Source organism: Limulus polyphemus, unplaced genomic scaffold, assembly GCF_000517525.1.
Source record: "Limulus polyphemus unplaced genomic scaffold, Limulus_polyphemus-2.1.2 Scaffold9013, whole genome shotgun sequence".
NCBI lineage: Eukaryota > Metazoa > Arthropoda > Merostomata > Xiphosura > Limulidae > Limulus > Limulus polyphemus.
Genome location: NW_013674623.1, coordinates 7,372 through 24,622, shown reverse-complemented (window position 1 = coordinate 24,622; position 17,251 = coordinate 7,372). Strand labels below are relative to the sequence as shown.

At 32.0% G+C, this 17,251-nt stretch overlaps 1 protein-coding gene across 1 annotated transcript; it reads left to right on the top strand.

Annotated features, from left to right (window-relative positions):
• Positions 1-1,877: 1,877 nt before the first annotated feature.
• LOC106475696 (sodium bicarbonate transporter-like protein 11) lies at positions 1,878-15,761 on the top strand (the record flags this gene model as incomplete). Its single annotated transcript, XM_013936373.2, has 10 exons — positions 1,878-2,027; positions 3,427-3,559; positions 4,451-4,524; positions 5,160-5,367; positions 6,087-6,193; positions 8,563-8,728; positions 9,486-9,659; positions 11,132-11,327; positions 12,210-12,379; positions 12,997-15,761. Coding segments are annotated over 10 exons (1,445 nt in total), but the record flags the coding sequence as incomplete, so codon positions are not given.
• Between the last annotated feature and the right edge of the window lie 1,490 nt (positions 15,762-17,251).

The following is a 17,251-nucleotide window of genomic DNA, read 5'->3' as shown; positions in this document are numbered from 1 at the left end:
AGTTTAATCTCCGTCTACACTAGAAACTACCGAGTTAAGGTTCCTGTATAAACTAGAAGCTATTGAGTTTGATCTCCGTCTACACTAGAAACTACCGAGTTAAGGTTCCTGTATAAACTAGAAGATATTGAGTTTGGTGACTGTCTACACTAGAAACTACTGAGTTAAGGTTCCTGTATAAACTAGAAGATATTGAGTTTGGTGACTGTCTACACTAGAAACTACTGAGTTAAGGTTCCTGTATAAACTAGAAGATATTGAGTTTGGTCTCCGTCTACACTAGAAACTACCGAGTTAAAGTTTCTGTATAAACTAGAAGCTATTGAGTTTGATCTCTGTCTACACTAGAAACTACTGAGTTAAAGTTTCTGTATAAACTAGAAGCTATTGAGTTTGATCTCTGTCTACACTAGAAACTACTGAGTTAGGGTTCCTGTATAAACTAGAAGATATTGAGTTTGATCTCCGTCTACACTAGAAACTACTGAGTTAGGGTTCCTGTATAAACTAGAAGATATTGGGTTTGATCTCCGTCTACATTAGAAACTACTGAGTTAAAGTTTCTGTATAAACTAGAAGCTATTGAGTTTGATCTCGTCTACACTAGAAACTACTGAGTTAAGGTTCCTGTATAAACTAGAAGATATTGAGTTTGATCTCCGAGTTTTTCAAATGACTAATACAAATTGACATCCATTGATCACACAATAAAAACAGTTATATATATATATATATAACCTAATTAGTTCATTAATCGAAGCTTAAACTTGAAAGAAAAAAAAGGTGTACAAATACTGTTTAATCAGAAAACGCCAGAAGATTGATATTTCATTAAAATTACAATTTCAGTAACGTAGCGTAGGTACATTCAAGTTATTTACTGCTAACTCTTTTCAAATATATTGTGGTTTTATCGAATCTGTTTTTCTTTTATTGCTTTCTTTCTGGCTTCTCATCACAGGAGGTAAGTGTTTACTTATTTGTTTTAATTTTAGTGCCATGGTAATTTTTAAATCGCTTTTTACATATGGTTCAAATCGTTTCTAAAACTTTGGAGAAAATTCCAGACATAACAGCCACGCCCATCCAATTATATTAAACTTCCAGTTAAACACCAATACAATTTTTTTTAATGTTTAGATTAAAAAAACTTAAGCAACAACGCTACGTTCAACAATGATACTTTCTGTAACGAAACTCTCGAAGCCCGGAAAAGTTTAGTTTTATTGTGTTTTGAACACATTATTATGTTAGCTGTTACGTTCTCTTGTGAGAGCATAATTTTGTGTTCTTTTCCCACTCACTGAGAGGAAAATCATTTAAATAGTTTTAGAATTCAGGGTAGAAATGATATTTTTTTTAAATAAAATATTTGTTCAAATTTCTTCTTTTCATTTTCGCAAAAGCTGCGATAAATGTTCGCACTATTCATGTTTTAGTCTTAGGAAATCTTTAAAATTATACGTAGAATAAAAGTTAGTTTAAAACCCGTTTGTGAAGGTGAAACAAACGTGGAAACTTTCACAATATTTCAAAAGGATATGCAAGAAAGGTGAGTTAATATTATCATAATGTACCTATGTTAATATATAGTTGAAGGCTGTCACGTTATATTAACTACCTCATTCCGGTATTTTCTTACGTTCTGAAGTTTCAGAAACCATATGCTTCTTAATTGTTCAAATAGAAAATATTATATTGTTATACGAATGTGGTACTTTGTAAGTAGTGATTTATTAAATAATATATATCTGTTCACAAATTTGCTTGAACGTTATTTTTAGCCACGGCTCATAGAATGGCTCCGAGTTATTTTTTCAAAGCACAAACTTTTAGCTCATAGCTCTATCTCTTGACCGATTTGAGATCTAATTGAGGATTCCCTCTTCTTTTTTTCATATATATATATACAGATGTTAGAAAGAGTATTATTGGTCAAACACTTGGTGGTTTACTGTTTGCTACTCTTGGAGGGCAACCTTTGGTTATTATAATGACCACAGCACCTTTGGCGTTATACATCAAAGGTAAATAATTATGTTTTCTAATTATTAAATGATAGATAAATAATTCACTTCAATTTATACAATATAAAATTCAGCTTACTGTTTGTCGTAATTTACAAAGATATGTGAACTAATTGAGAGAAACAACAGTTTTATGGAATTAGACCTCTATTTCATTAAGCCTAATATACTTATATTTTTATAATGATATGGTAAGTTAGAGACGAAAGGGGGATACGCGATGTTGTATTGGAAGAGAAGCAACTTTACATCTATAACAGATCATCAGTTCCTATAGTAAATAGGCCAAATGTGGCCTCGTGCCGGATTGTGGATTTAAGGTCCAAGGTTCACGTCCCACTGCCGCAAAAAATCACGCATCGCAATTTAGGGCTGATGATGCGTTATAAGAGTGACGGTTCCCACTATTTGGTCAGATAAGTGAAGCCAACGGGTTCTCTTTATTCTGTCAGTTCAAAATTAGGGACAGCTATACACAGATAGTCCTTGTGAAGCTTATCACAAATATCCGAAACAAACCTAACCAAACCTTTTTTGTAAATTTCAGGTAACATTTAAATCTATTTTTTTCAAAACATCTTTAATTATTTTAAAAATCTGACAATAATAAAACCAGCCGTAAATATGTCATTTTCCAGAACATTATAACTGCTATTTGTGGATTTTTTTTTCTTTTCAAAGACCAGCAGCATTGCCAGGTGGTTAGGGCGCTTGACTCGCAATCTATGGGTCGCGTGTTCTAATCCCCATCCCACCAAACATGCTCGCCCTTTCAGCCATGGGGGCTTTATAATGTGACGGTCATCCCACTATTCGTTGGTACAAGAGCAGCCTAAAAGTTGGCGGTGTGTGGTGATGACTAGCTGCCTTCCCTCTAGTCTCTCGCTGCTAGATTAGGGACGGCTAGCGCAGATAGCCCTCGTGTAGCTTTGCGCGAAATTCAAACAATCTGGTAGATACACAGCTTAAAACACATACTTTTTGTCTATTGATCATGCGCTGTACTTACATGTTTCAATGAGATTAACTTGGTGAATTTTAGGCCTAGATTCATCTAGGCCTTATATTCATTACTTAACAACTGTTTATTTAAATTTATAGAATATTCTGTTTTTACTCTACGAGGCAAAACGCACGCGAAAAGTTTCGTTGAGGTTTATTACTTTTTAAAAATATATTGTCTGCTAATTTATACGTTTATAAAGAGCTTTAGGTATTCGTGTAAACATCACAGATTAAATTGTATGTTTTATTTATTTTACGTACAATGTAGTAGCATAACACTAAATTATTCTGATATTTTACTACCCTTTTTTTTTTCATCTAATATTTTGAATGTTATTTGTTTTGTTTACATCATGTGGGGAACTTGTGCTAATATTGATATTATATTTTTCAGTAATATACAGTATATGCGAAGATTTTAATTTAAATTTCTACGCCATGTACGCATGCGTTGGCCTATGGAACACCTTCTTCCTGGTGATGTATGCCCTATGTGATGCAAGCAAACTTATGACATTTTCCACTAGGTGAGTTATTTTCTTATTAATTTTACTTAGTTTTTTTTTTTTTTTTTCTCTGATTTATCCAATGGATTCTCGCGCTTAACGTTCCTAGTATAATGGAAAGTTTCTACAGCAGCTCACGAAGACTTTTTTGTATGAAAATTATATAAGTAAATATATTTGACAAACACACGCAAAAAAGAAAGAAAAAATTGGACTGGACTATTATATCACTGTGACGAGAACTTACTAAGTAAGTGTAGTTTTATAAAATAAAAAAAAGTTGAAATGACACTTGTGTAAATTAAAACAAAAACTGTTGTAAAAAGAAACCAACGTTTAATGATACACAATAAATATTTAAAAATAAAACTGTCCCGAGTCTCAATATACAATAGAACATTTATTCGGTATTTGCTGTATAAAGATAAAAAAACAAAAAACAAACGAGATTGAATACACAATCGTACGAGATTGTTGCCAGTCTCAAGGTTTTTATTTTTATTCAGCAAAATATTAAATAAACGTTTAATTGTATTTTGAGTATGGGAATAGTCTTTGAACAACTTTGTTACTCTAAAAATGATGTTTGGTTTGTATGAATACTTATTAATGATAAAAAAAGGCAAATTTTCGTTGTGTCAGATAACACTGATATTGATTATGCTACGCTTCAATTCAAAGTAACCGATAATTAGGGATGGCTTTGTGCAAATAGCATTTTGTGTAGGTTTGTGCGAAATTTCTGAAGAACAACAAACAAACAAGTAATTTATATGCGTTCTAATAGGGCAGCGAAATTATATTGACGGAAGAAAAAATAATAAATCTTTTATTTTACCTCTCTCGTGAATAACAGTCAGCTTATTAACGAAAAATAAAAAATTCTGTTTAATCTTGTTACTTTCTCCATAGGTCAACGGAAGAAATATTTGCCTTGTTTATCAGTATCGCTTTCTGTGTTGACGCTGGAAGAGATGTGTATAAAAGTAAGTTTAAATACTGCCTAAGTTTATAAAACGATCTCACCGCTGAAAGTACGTGTGGCAAACAGTTTAAAAAAAATACAATTTAATCATACTGACATACGAAGTTCTCAGTTTTATTAAGTATTTTGACTTTCCGCTTCATTTTTGTCTCCCCAACATAATCACATATTGAACGTCGTGCGATAACGACAATAGTCCTAACTCTTTGTGGCATAGACTCCAAAGATACCTCAAGAAGTATGGTCTGTATTAATTTCATGGATGTTTTAGGGGGTTAGGTTTAAGAAGGCGATGTAAAAGCAGAGTGAAAGGGCACAGCTGTATAATGAGAATGATCGATAACAACATTCAGGTATACAATGTGCCTTAGTTGATATCGTAAAGAAATCAAATGATCTTACGCAGTTTGTGACGTCATACCAAGTGCTTAGTAGGGGCCACACACGACTTTCTCAATATATATATATATCGTTATTATTATCGACCGTCTTATAACACACGAATTAGATGTTAAGTTGCAAAAACTGAAACTGGTGGAAAAAAGATTGTTTTTTAATTGTGGATATAATGTGTTTGCAGATTCGATAAATTGTAACTAAAATTTACTATTTTTTTAAATGTTTTCACCCTTTCAGATTTTCAGAAGTATTACTACGCACCGGCATGTGTGGAACAAGAAACTTTCTTTTCCCAGCTCTCTGATTGGCTGGATAACTCCACCAATAATAACTCTCAGTCACTAATTGCACTGCCAGACTGTAAACGCGAAAACAGCCTACTGTTTTTGTTGTTGATGTTCGGAACTGTCTGGCTGGCAGTGTCTTTATATAACTTCAATAAAACGTAAGTGATGGAAAGCTTTCACGTCTTTTATTTCAGTAGATTGTTCACAGAAAAAAAATAGGCAATATTTTTACACTACTTCGTATTTTTTCTTCCGAATGAAAAACAAAAGGTTGAAATTGTACACTTTTGGTTACACCAGTTTCAGGGAATAGTACCCCTCGTCAAAACAAGAGCTAGGCCAAAATAAAAAAATAAGCTTGTTTAAAAGCTTTGATTTATTTAAGTAAAGTGATATAGTATATAAAATATTATAAGTAATATGACATAATATAATAATAACATCTAATAAATTAAACAATAACCGCACTGCTTTGCACGTTCAACTAAAATTTAAGGCTAAGTCTATTAAATGAAAAGTTAGGCTTAAACGTCAGTGGAAACAAATGAAACAATACGGTTCGGTTATTTTTTAATTTACGAATATTAGCACTGTAGTAATTAATAAATTAGAAGAAGTTGGCTAGCCTAATTTGGTTTTACCTGAAGTTGGACAGAAGCCTTGTCCGAGAGCTCCATCTTCTTTGACTAATACTAATTGTATCGCAAAAATACATTTCATCCAATGATGTTTATTAGTGTTGTTGTTAATTTATTAATTTCACAAACTGTTTCATAACCCACATATATTTATTAGACCTATATATAAAAAGCATTAACATTTATAACATTAAACACAAAAGTTTTTATTAATTCAGTACTTTTTTTTTGTACCTTAGACCTTACCTACAAGCAAGTAAACGGGAAATGTTAGCCGACTACGCTCTGCCAGTAGCGGTAATTACCTTAAGCTTCATTGGCTCCTTCGTCTTCCAGGACATCCAAAGTAGGAGAAAAATTATTTTACATTGTAACACGTGCTTAGATCTTTATCTTTAATTATCCCCCTAGTGGCAAGATTATAATTTTTTGGGGTATGAATACCAAATGTTATGGTTTTAAAGGTGTCTTTTTGAGTGTGTGGAAACTGGTTAGCTGACAGATACCTTAATCAACTAAAGTACCATTACAGAGGAGTGAGACGTTATTATGTCGAAACATTTATCACATTTACTTGAAGTAGTTCTAATAATTTTGTACCAAGTCGATCATCAAAAAAGTATTAAATTATTATTCAAGCTGTTAGTTTCTTTTTGTAATGAAACTGTGCTGATTTGGGAACAAGTCCGCGAATTTGTAGAGGGCCAAAGTTGGAAGTGTATCAGGATTGTCATAAGTTTGGGGGATAATCTCCACCAGAAGACTTTACAGTGAGAACTTCAAAATTTCGATGGAGTGGGTGGAGGGAGGCAAGCTATGATAAAAATCAGCAAAACAAACAAATAATTTATGTGAAAATAAGCATCTTGCAAGACCTTTATATTTTAATTAGACTTCTTTATCTCCAGATGCAAAATTCAAGAGTATACAAAACAACATCGTCCTTAAATATATTCCATGTTAACGCTACAAAGAAATATTCAAATTATTTTCTTTGCCTGAAACATTATTATATACGTGTGTGTATTTGAATGCTGCATGCAAAAAAAATAAAACAAATCCGCGCTTAGATACTGGATTACAATATGTCATTTACAGCTCACTCGCGCATTTTATAAAATAAATATTTGATGTAAGCTTTAATAACACAGATCTGTGAATTTAAACTTCATAAAAGTTTTTTTTTGGTTTTAATAACGGATTTTCCATAATTCAGCTACGCAGATTTTTTTTTCTGTCACGTAAGGATTTTTTTACAAATCGGGAAGAAACAAAAACTCTTTCTTAGATCAAATTATTATTTCGTTTATCACAATGAACATTTCTTATGATTATGTTTGTTAACAAAAATAAAAACAAGCTAAAGAAAAGGGAAGGACATTGATGTAAAACGAATATGGATCCTCATTTTTTTGTGTGTGAAATCTACGTCTTTTAGTCTTAAAACTACGTGTTGTGGTCTTTCTTTTATGTATTGCGTTATGACGTTTTGTGATAAATCTGTACGTGATAGAGACAAATGGATATCATTTTCGGATTCGGCGTACAGGAATTACTGCAGAGCATGTACAACTCTCAAGACAATAAAACCATCGCAGCCCTGTGTAATCTTATAAATAGAACTGTTCATTTCATTTAGTTCAGCTATAACATCAATTCTTGGAATGTTTTGTCGTGATATTGTCTTGTTTTAGTATTATCCTTTACGAGTTTATTTTGAAACCTGTCACTATTTATGTTATTAGAAATTTCATAAGAAACTAGCAGTCATGCCATTCTCAGAGTTATTTTTTAGGTAACATAAATACGTACAAATCCACTGTGGGCCTTGTACATTGGATCATTAACTCACTATGATTTTATTTAAAAAAAAATAATATCGCTACTTCCAAACGGTTTTTCTGTAGCTCATAAATTCGTTTTAGGAAGGACGGACAGGATATTTCAAACATGACCTTTATGCGGCTGTCATTTAAATGTTCCACTATTAAGATAAAGAAAAGTTCAAACGGTTATGCGTATGTTAAAAAAAAAAATTCTAGACACCAGAGAATGCATCGCGTTAAAATTCTTTTTTTAAAATATGTCATCAATTTGCAGCTTGCTTATCTTAAGTTTTTACAGTATGAAACAAGTGATATGCCTATGTGATCAGGTAGGACACAAAAAACCCGTCATTCAAACCATTAAATATGAATAAACATTATTTGTTATTCACCTGTGCATCACTTCTTTTATATCCCATTTTTTATGAAGAAATTTAAATTTCGGGAAAGTCACGTTCATGTTAAAATAACTTGTCCTCAGTACGAGAAGTCCAACTATATCTTGTTATTCTGATGGGTAGAGACATTAAAAATGAAGATATTTCTCTTTTTTTGATCATCAAAATTTATAAGTAAAAAACCTCTTCCGGATGGTATAGTTGTCAAATTTTTTACTTTGTCATTTGCTGGATTTTCATGTTATTATGAACATTTTTTAAATGTTAAAGGGAAAAAAAAACATTGTTAAGCAATTGCTTTTACCGAAATTTAGCTCTCTAAATATTTCGAAGATGAAGATAATACATTACTTTAATTATTATTGTTTAACTCTAACGAAAGTTTTGACTATTGACCTACAAGGGAAGTAGGTTTTCCTGCAAAGAGCTGATTGTGAATTCCTCCAAGAGTAAGAAGAAATATTTACAAGTTGTTTATTTATTCTTTTCAGCTGAACACTTTCACTTCAGCACCAGTATCAGTTTTAGCAGAGGGCGCTTTGAGGAGCTTTCTTGGACAGCCGTTGTTGCTTCGATGGGATTAGGCTTCGCACTATCTCTATTGTTCTTTATGGACCAGAACATTTCCGCTGCCATGGTGAACAACCCCTGCAATAAGTGAGCTTCAATCTATCATATATGACATAGCAGCAGCTATTAGTTGTTGGGGAGAATGTTAACTAACGTGGTAAAATATAGGTTGAATCGTAATCCCTGAAACGTTGAGTATTGTCAGTTTTTTATATGATGATTTTTAGGGTTACTAATGTTACGGAAGAACATTCAGAAGTTATGTCATCTGTCGATACGTATAAATGAGCTCTGTATGAGTATATTATGATTTCTTTTTTCAAAACAAGGCTGCCAATTTTTTTTCTTTGTAAACTAAAAATACTTTTAAAAAAATGAAAAATTGATATTTGGAAAAAATTATAACATATTTGTTTCTAATTATAAAAAATTATGTAAGATATGATAGACATTTCATCTTTCTCAATTTGACGATATACTTCATAGAACTATACCGTTTTAAAACCTAATATTACATCAGCGTATATTCCATATATTGTATTTTTGACATTGAGATGTTCGCCATTTTTAAAATAACCTCTTAATTCCAACGATGGATGGAGCTTATTGTGATGTATACAAAGAAAATCCAGCTGTTACTATTCTAAAAAAAAAAAAGATAATTACAAACTTCTGTAATACTAGACATAGGGGGCAATAGGATCTTGACTTGTAACAGTGACATTTCTGGATATTAATTTAATTAGCTTAACATTTGTGATTATTTTTAATGTGATAAAGGTAACTACATTTGCTTGATAAATTAGAAATCGCATTCCAAATACTAATGACATTAATCATCTAGATTAAAAAAAGGTCCAGGCTACCATCTAGATCTCTTCGTGGTGGGACTATTGAATGGTTTCCTTTCCTTGTTTGGGCTCCCATGGATGCATGGGGTCCTACCACACTCCCCACTTCACGTTCGGAGCCTGGCGGATGTCGAGGAACGTGTAGAACAAGGACACATCTATGAAATGTACGTTATTTTTCATATTTAAGGCTTTAAAGTGGAATATTTCAATTATTATGATTAACTGTGAACAAGGGAAGGTGTAAAATACTGTTGTAAGCTATATTTTTATAATTTTTATTTGGATATCTGTTTGCTTGAGAGAACTAATCATTATGATGATGTAACGATCTAGAAATTGTGTGTATTAAGTAGGAAACGAAAATGATATAAATGCTAGAATGAAGTATTCAGTATCGGGGAGATATTAAGTTTTATAATTCAGATAATAAGCTAAACATTGAGTTAGTCAATATGTTTTTAATCAATTCATTACCAATAAAATTCTACAAGTAAATTTATTTGTAAGTTAGTTGTACACCAATATCAGTGTTTATATTGAAATATTTGTGAAGTTAGGCCTACAAGTGAACGTAGCCAGTAGTAGCAAACGTTATTGAAGAAATAAGTTAGTTCGTTATCGTTCCATGGACAATATAAAACATCCCAGAACATCAACAGGAAAAGAAAAAAAACTAACAAAATGTGAACAGTAGTGATTAGAAGTTAAACTCATGTACAACAGTGGTTATTAGTAAAACTTTTGCAGCACTGGTTGGAGGTAAGAGTATTGTACCTCTGTGGAGAAAAGTAATAATGGACATTGGAAGTAACAACTGAGTTAAAGAGAGATTAATAGTAAAATATTATGTAACAGTGTTTTGCAATAATGTTGTGTACAATAATAACCAGTTGTAGTCGGGATGATAGGTACTGTAATTTGTTCATTATTATAAATAGTATTTCGCATTACAGGAATACAATATTGAGAAATAGATAATGCTAACTTTTTAACTCTTCAGGCTTTTAACGTGAGTACTCATATTTGTATTAAATTATTTATTTGGACTATTACCACGTTTTTTTATTTATTTTTTAATGCACAAGCTTTCGGCTCAATTAACTAAGCCTTCTACAGGTGCGAGACGTTTAATAAACAACAGTAAAAATAAGTAAGATCAATAACAACAAATAACAATAATAAAATTAGGTTTACTTTAATAACAGCGTTAGCGTCAATGCATGGTTTGATTTCTTCAATGAAAGGTAACCAGCAAGTATAAAGGGGGAATCCATGATTTTGGTTAATGCATAACAAACCATAATAACATTGCTTGCTGTGTTTCTTGACCTTGTAACATTATTTTATTTTAACTTATTAGGCTTCAGGCTTATTTTGGTAAAGAAACTTAGGGCACGTTCTTGTTTTTCGTTGTTGCTAGGCAACTTGTGATTCGAATTGTTCCTTTAGATCCTGTTGTTTATTAAACATCTCGCACCTGTAGAAGGCCTAGGAAATTGAACCGAAAGCTTGTGCATTAGAACAACAAAAAACGTGGTGATAGTCCAAATAAATTACTTAATACAAATGTTAAGTATTTGTTTATAGACCGAAGCTGGGTGATTTTCAACTAATTTCATTCTCCTTATACTTTCAGAATTGTTAAAGTTCGGGAAACGCGGGTGACAGGCATTATATCTCACATTCTTATTGGTCTATCAATATTCTTGCTCCCATACCCACTAGGCTACATTCCTATTGCCGTTTTAAATGGGCTGTTTCTTTACATGGCTGTGACATCTTTAAATGGTAACCAGATGTTTGAAAGAATTACCTTGCTATTTATGGAACAGGTTTGTTTGGACATATCTTTAATTGTTTGTTGTTTTGTCAGTCTTTACTTTTTTGAAAATAACTTAATTTTTTTTTTGTTTCGTGTGCATATTAAAATTCTTCTTCTCAATGTTCCCCTTGTGTTGTTAGTTTCAAGGTTTTTCTCCCGGTTAATTCTTACTAGTTAATGTATTTCTCTTCCATTATCAGTAAATTTATTTTCCTCTCAGATTTATCAATATATATATATGTATTTGTTCTCCTAGGTCCATAATATTAGCAAAGTCCTCTCCAACGTTTATCAGTACACCCGTTTGCCTGTACAGGAATGTAATGAGACACCTGTAATTATCTTGATGTACTCATGAAGGAAAATTCACTTTCTGAAAGTGCTCAGATTATTAGTTTTCTTTTCTGATGCTATTCTTTTTTTTTATTTTTACTGTTTTATCTTGCTTGCTTTGGAATGATATGTTATTATTATTATTATATCTGTTTTATTCTCCAAACTTTTATTAACAATCCTGTACTTAATTAAGAGTTATTGAAGAATCAAAGTTATAATACACATTTATAAATACATGTATGTTAGCCCCTACAGGGTTATCAGTACACCTGTATTAACCCCTACAGGTTAATCAGCACACCTGTATTAACCCCTACAGGTTAATCAGTACACCTGTATTAACCCCTACAGGTTAATCAGTACACTGGTTTTCTCTCCAAAAGAGTATTGCTCATTTGGAATAACCCTCTGTGTGTGTGCCAGTACATCTGTTTTTCAGTTCAGGTGATGTAAATAATTACCAATATTAAAATTCTAACATAATGAAATGCAGAGAAGCAAAGATGAAATACAGTTTTATATTGCCAATCATAACTGGCTATTATATCACTTGCAGACTGCCTATCCACCAAACCATTACATTAGACGTTGCCCACAACGAAAGATTCATGTATTCACCATTTGTCAAGTGATTCAACTGGCTGCCATGTGTTTTTTTGGTTTCTCACCCTGGCCCTATGTAAAGATGGTGTTTCCCGTTATGATTCTTCTGCTTTTACCCATTAGGTAGGGAACAGAATTCTTCATCTATTTCTGTATTCTGCAGTTGATAAATTATGTGCATGTAAAGTACGTCTTTCTAATTCATTTCTAACTGTAAGTATTCCAAAATTTGACAGAATACTTGCGTCAATATGGCAGTAAATCTCTGGCAAAAGCGGGCAATAATCTAACCTACCTCCTACTTTAAAAAAAATAGTTTGTATATAAAGAAAACGACTAACTGAAAATAAATTTCCCATATTTTAGTAAAGTTTTAAAATTGTAAGGCACTTTATGTAATTGTGAAGAATTAAGTTTTTGAACAAAAAATATGATTTAATTAGATCAAAATTGGTCCATTGTAAGGAAAAAAACAAACATTAGCATCTAATATTATTTCCTAGAATTATAAATGGACCTTTTCTCCACATTAAAATACGTTTATTGCGATCTTTCGGCCCTGTTACCGGAGCCTTCATCGGATTGTTGCCAAAAGCTCTTCAATGAAAATATGTTACCTTAGAGAAAAGATCATTTATAATTGTACATATTAATTTACTTACTTTGTTAGTCTTACACAACAATTATCTAACATTAATATTATTTGACTACTTGGCTGATCTCATGAATTTCCATTACAGACACAAGGTGATACCTTATCTTATTCAAGAAAAGTTTCTGGAAGCTCTCGATGGTGAGCATCAGTAACTTCAAGAAATAACTGCAATAATTCATCTCTGACAGAACCACTACCTTCGGTTTGGGATGCAGCGATCTCGTGCACTGCACTCATTCCACAAACCTTTCCTGCTCAATTATGAAAGAAATATGCGTCCTAGAAAAAAGGTTGTACATAGACATTTGTACAGACAAAGAAATTAACCAAAACACATCGAAAGTCCCCATGTGTTTATTTCTTGTTACCCAATCATCAGTGTCACGATATTAATGCTGTAGTTTGGGGCACATAGATACTATATTATTTGTGTGTATGTAATATATGCATATGAAATTTATATGATTTATTATTGATATTTTCTAAACCAATTAAAATAATTATTAAAAACATTACCAAGCAGGTTTCCAAGTAGCGATAGACGTATTAACCTACCTCTCCACGTCCATATCTCGATAGAGCCTCTACTCTCGTTATAATGATCTATTGTCTGACAAAATACCCTCGTCAACACTGACGCTAGTCACCATGGAGACCACCCTCAGCATATGCATACTTACATATATACAACATAAAGCTGTTCACGCAAATCACCCTGGTTTTTACCTCAAGTTGATAGGTAGTTAATGATGTAACTAGGAAAGGTTATCAAATTTAAATCATCTGTGTACATTTAACAACTACAAGGTGAATTCCCAATCTGTCTAACTTTATTCTGGTGTTGGTGTTTGAAAATTGGTCAGTTAGAGTAGGGTTAGTTGTAGTCAGTGTTGAAGTTTACTTTATAGACCTTCCAACAGTCTGTTCTTATTAAACTGACCAAGAGATGAAGGTAATACTGAAACTTTTATTAAACTATTTCAGACTTGTTAGTTTTGATTGTGTAGGTTAATAGTCAAGGTAATATTTTATAAGTACACCTATGCAAAATATTTTATCATTTAATTTACAGTTGTCAAGTAGAAGTGGAAATAACCCTACTAGTATTATAGAGAAACGTTTATGAATTTTTCGCTTCAAGTCAATGAATCTGAAAAATAAGATGGTTAACTACTGTGAAGGGAAGAGAAAATATGTCATTAGCATAATGCTTATTTATTATTAACCTTTCTATGAAATCTGTGAATATGTATTTAAAAACTAACAGAATTCAGAACAAACAAGTACTACCTATAAATCTGCTTAACCCCCCTTTTTTTATCATTTTATTCAAGTTATTCCGGTATTTGGCTGCTTTAAAAGGTGTAAAGTAAATAGTAATTTTTTTTTATTTGTAACAGTAAGTTTCCTATAAGGCTAAGGATGACAGTCTTCTTTAGAGAGTTTGTATGATTTGAACCTAATATTATTATATAACCTATAATAGAAGTTATGAGATGTTAAATAGAACATATTTTTAAGGATAAAGCACTTGATGTGTGTATATAATCAACCATTTACTAATCACTTAACGCGACTAACGAACACCACATATTAAAAATGTATTCAACAGTGACCCATGTGGTCTGCAGTCTTTCCACCTTTATACCTTCTTTAAGCAATCTGTCGTAAGTTACATTTGCAACAGATAAATAATTATTATATTTCTGTAATCCACACTAAACTTTGTATCAAAATAAAGACAAATAATACAGATTACTGTGAGAGTTAAGATTCCATATAAATATAACAAGTACGTTCAATTTACATAAAGTAATCACTACCAAGAACAAGTCCATTTGAAGGTCGGGTCAAAAGGCCATGGGTATAAGCAAGAGTTTGGTAACCTCTAATAAATCAGGTTGAAAGATCAGGTCACTAGTAAAAGTTAAGGTTGTTAGTTAATGAAAGGTCGATTGTTTTATGATCATTGCATCTCGTTTTTAAATTTGTTTCATGGGGTGGAACGAGGTTAGAAGGTAAACAGAAATAAATGAACAAGACAAATCAGGATACAAGTTACGGAGTCAATGATCTTCCAAACTTTCTAAATATCATTATTAAGCATGCCAAAAAAAAAAAAAAAAGAGTTGTTACTGGTTTGAGAAATTTTTGTTGTTAGGAAAATAACTACATATTTTAGTTTATGACATCTACTGTCGTACACTTCATCTAGTTCTGGTTACTTACGGAGCTTTTAATCTCTAAAAGTATTTATACAGGCTTAGCTAGCAGCCTGTAACAAGGTGTAGTTAGAAGGTAGTCACTGTTTAAATGAATGTTCTATGCTGTGATCTAATTGTAGCCTGTTAATTTCTTGCTGAATAGGTAGATTATGCTGTAAGTGGTCTATTTAGCGTGTAGAAAAAATAGAAACGTGTATAGAATGAATGTGTAATTCAAAGCCATGTTTGATCTTGTTATTATTTATACAAACTACCATAGATTTTTGTAACTGTAAGATAAATTTATGGAAGGCAACCTGCATGGTAAATAGTAAACAAGTTAAAGAACAAATACTGTTATATATATATATATATATATATATATATAGTTGGAATATATGCTTTCCATCTGTTAAATGATTATTATTATATAGGCAACTTTGGATTCAATGCTTGCAGACATTTGGTATGTTATATATGCTTGCAAAGGAAGTAGTAACTAATGTTCTATATATAAATATATAGCTCTTACTGTAGATACTGTTTTTTTACAACAGTATATCAGAGATTAAGTAATAGGAAGCACTTTATGTGACCAGTATAAATTATGTACATGACAAAAAAAAAAAAGGTTACGGGTGTTATTTTAATGTAGTAAAAAATAATGCTTAGCAGTTGTTACTAAGTAGCTACGAGCCAGTCCAACTTATTTTAAGGACTGTTACTGTGATTCAACTCCTTTTTATTGTATATTGTACAATACAGGGTTGAATCACGCACAATCATTGTAAACAAGAGAAATAATAAAAGAAAAGATAACAGAATCGTTTCCTAGTGTTTCTATAATCCGTGAGACAACAATGTTTCACTTTCTACCTTTACATTCAAATTATGAAATATTATTAGCTTCTTTCTAAAGGTAGGCTTTAACTTTAGTGGCCGTGTAGATTGCCTTAATGTGATTTCTGTGTTTATATATACCTATAAATCAATGTATAATGCCAGATTCAGTATATGTTTAACTCCAAGATCTGTAACATACTGGTTTGAATGTTATCAATTTTTTTTTTCCTTTCTTGAACTAAATATATTTTCGATGAATGTGTCTTAGAAGAAAATTATCCAAAAATACAAAGGTTTTGACACATATCACACGATATTGTATCTATTTCCTACATTTTAATAACCTATTTTCTTGGAGTTATTTTAGCACAGATATTAAAAACATTCAAATATCAATGAAACTGTCTAGATGTAAAATAAAAACAGCCAAGTTCAGGGTTGAAATTAGACCCTTTAAGGCCCAAATGCAATAGCAAGCGATGCTGGTAGCCCCTTCCTAGAGAGATTCAAATGCCTGATAAAAATTGAAAAATGATTCAGTTTCGAAGAACTCCACCTTGTGTTGCTCCTGCATGTATTTTTTAGGCCAGGAAGCACTAACCCAGAAGTTTTAGCCTGATATTGGAATATGGTAACATCCGGATCACTCTACCTCAAGTAAATAATATTTTATCTGACCAACAATGAAACTTTACCTTTTATTCCATCAGGACATACAGCTCTATAAATGTCCTTTGCTTGCTTTAGAGGCTGCAAAATCATTGATAAAATTACCATATGGTACCTCTCTTGTAACTCCATGCTTGATGGAAATCTGAGCAAGACCATTCAAATGTCCCTGGGACATGATACACCTGAAAGTTTTATTCAGCTTCAAAGATGAAAATGTCCTTTTGCCTGAGGCAACTATTACAGGCACAGTCAACAGTAAATGCAAAGGAACAGACAAGTTTGGATAGAAGTCTATTAAGTATATCTTTGAAGTTGACGATATATTCAAGAATCTGAATTGGTGGAGAGTCATTGTGTGATAATTCTTTAATTGCTCGTGATACTTATAAATGTAACCCATTAGAGCCAGTGCACTCCATTTTGTTTGCAATCCTTGCACAACTAGCTTTTAGGGTGTTTTGATCTGAAGGCATTTTCATATCGCTGGTAGAACAGAGAAATCCAAAGACATAATAGAAAGTTTGAACTTGAGAAAATTGCTTGGTTATGTTACTTAGAGCAATATCAATAAGTGGAAAAAAAAAGCTTTGTCGGTACTTAACCTCTGGAATAATGATATCT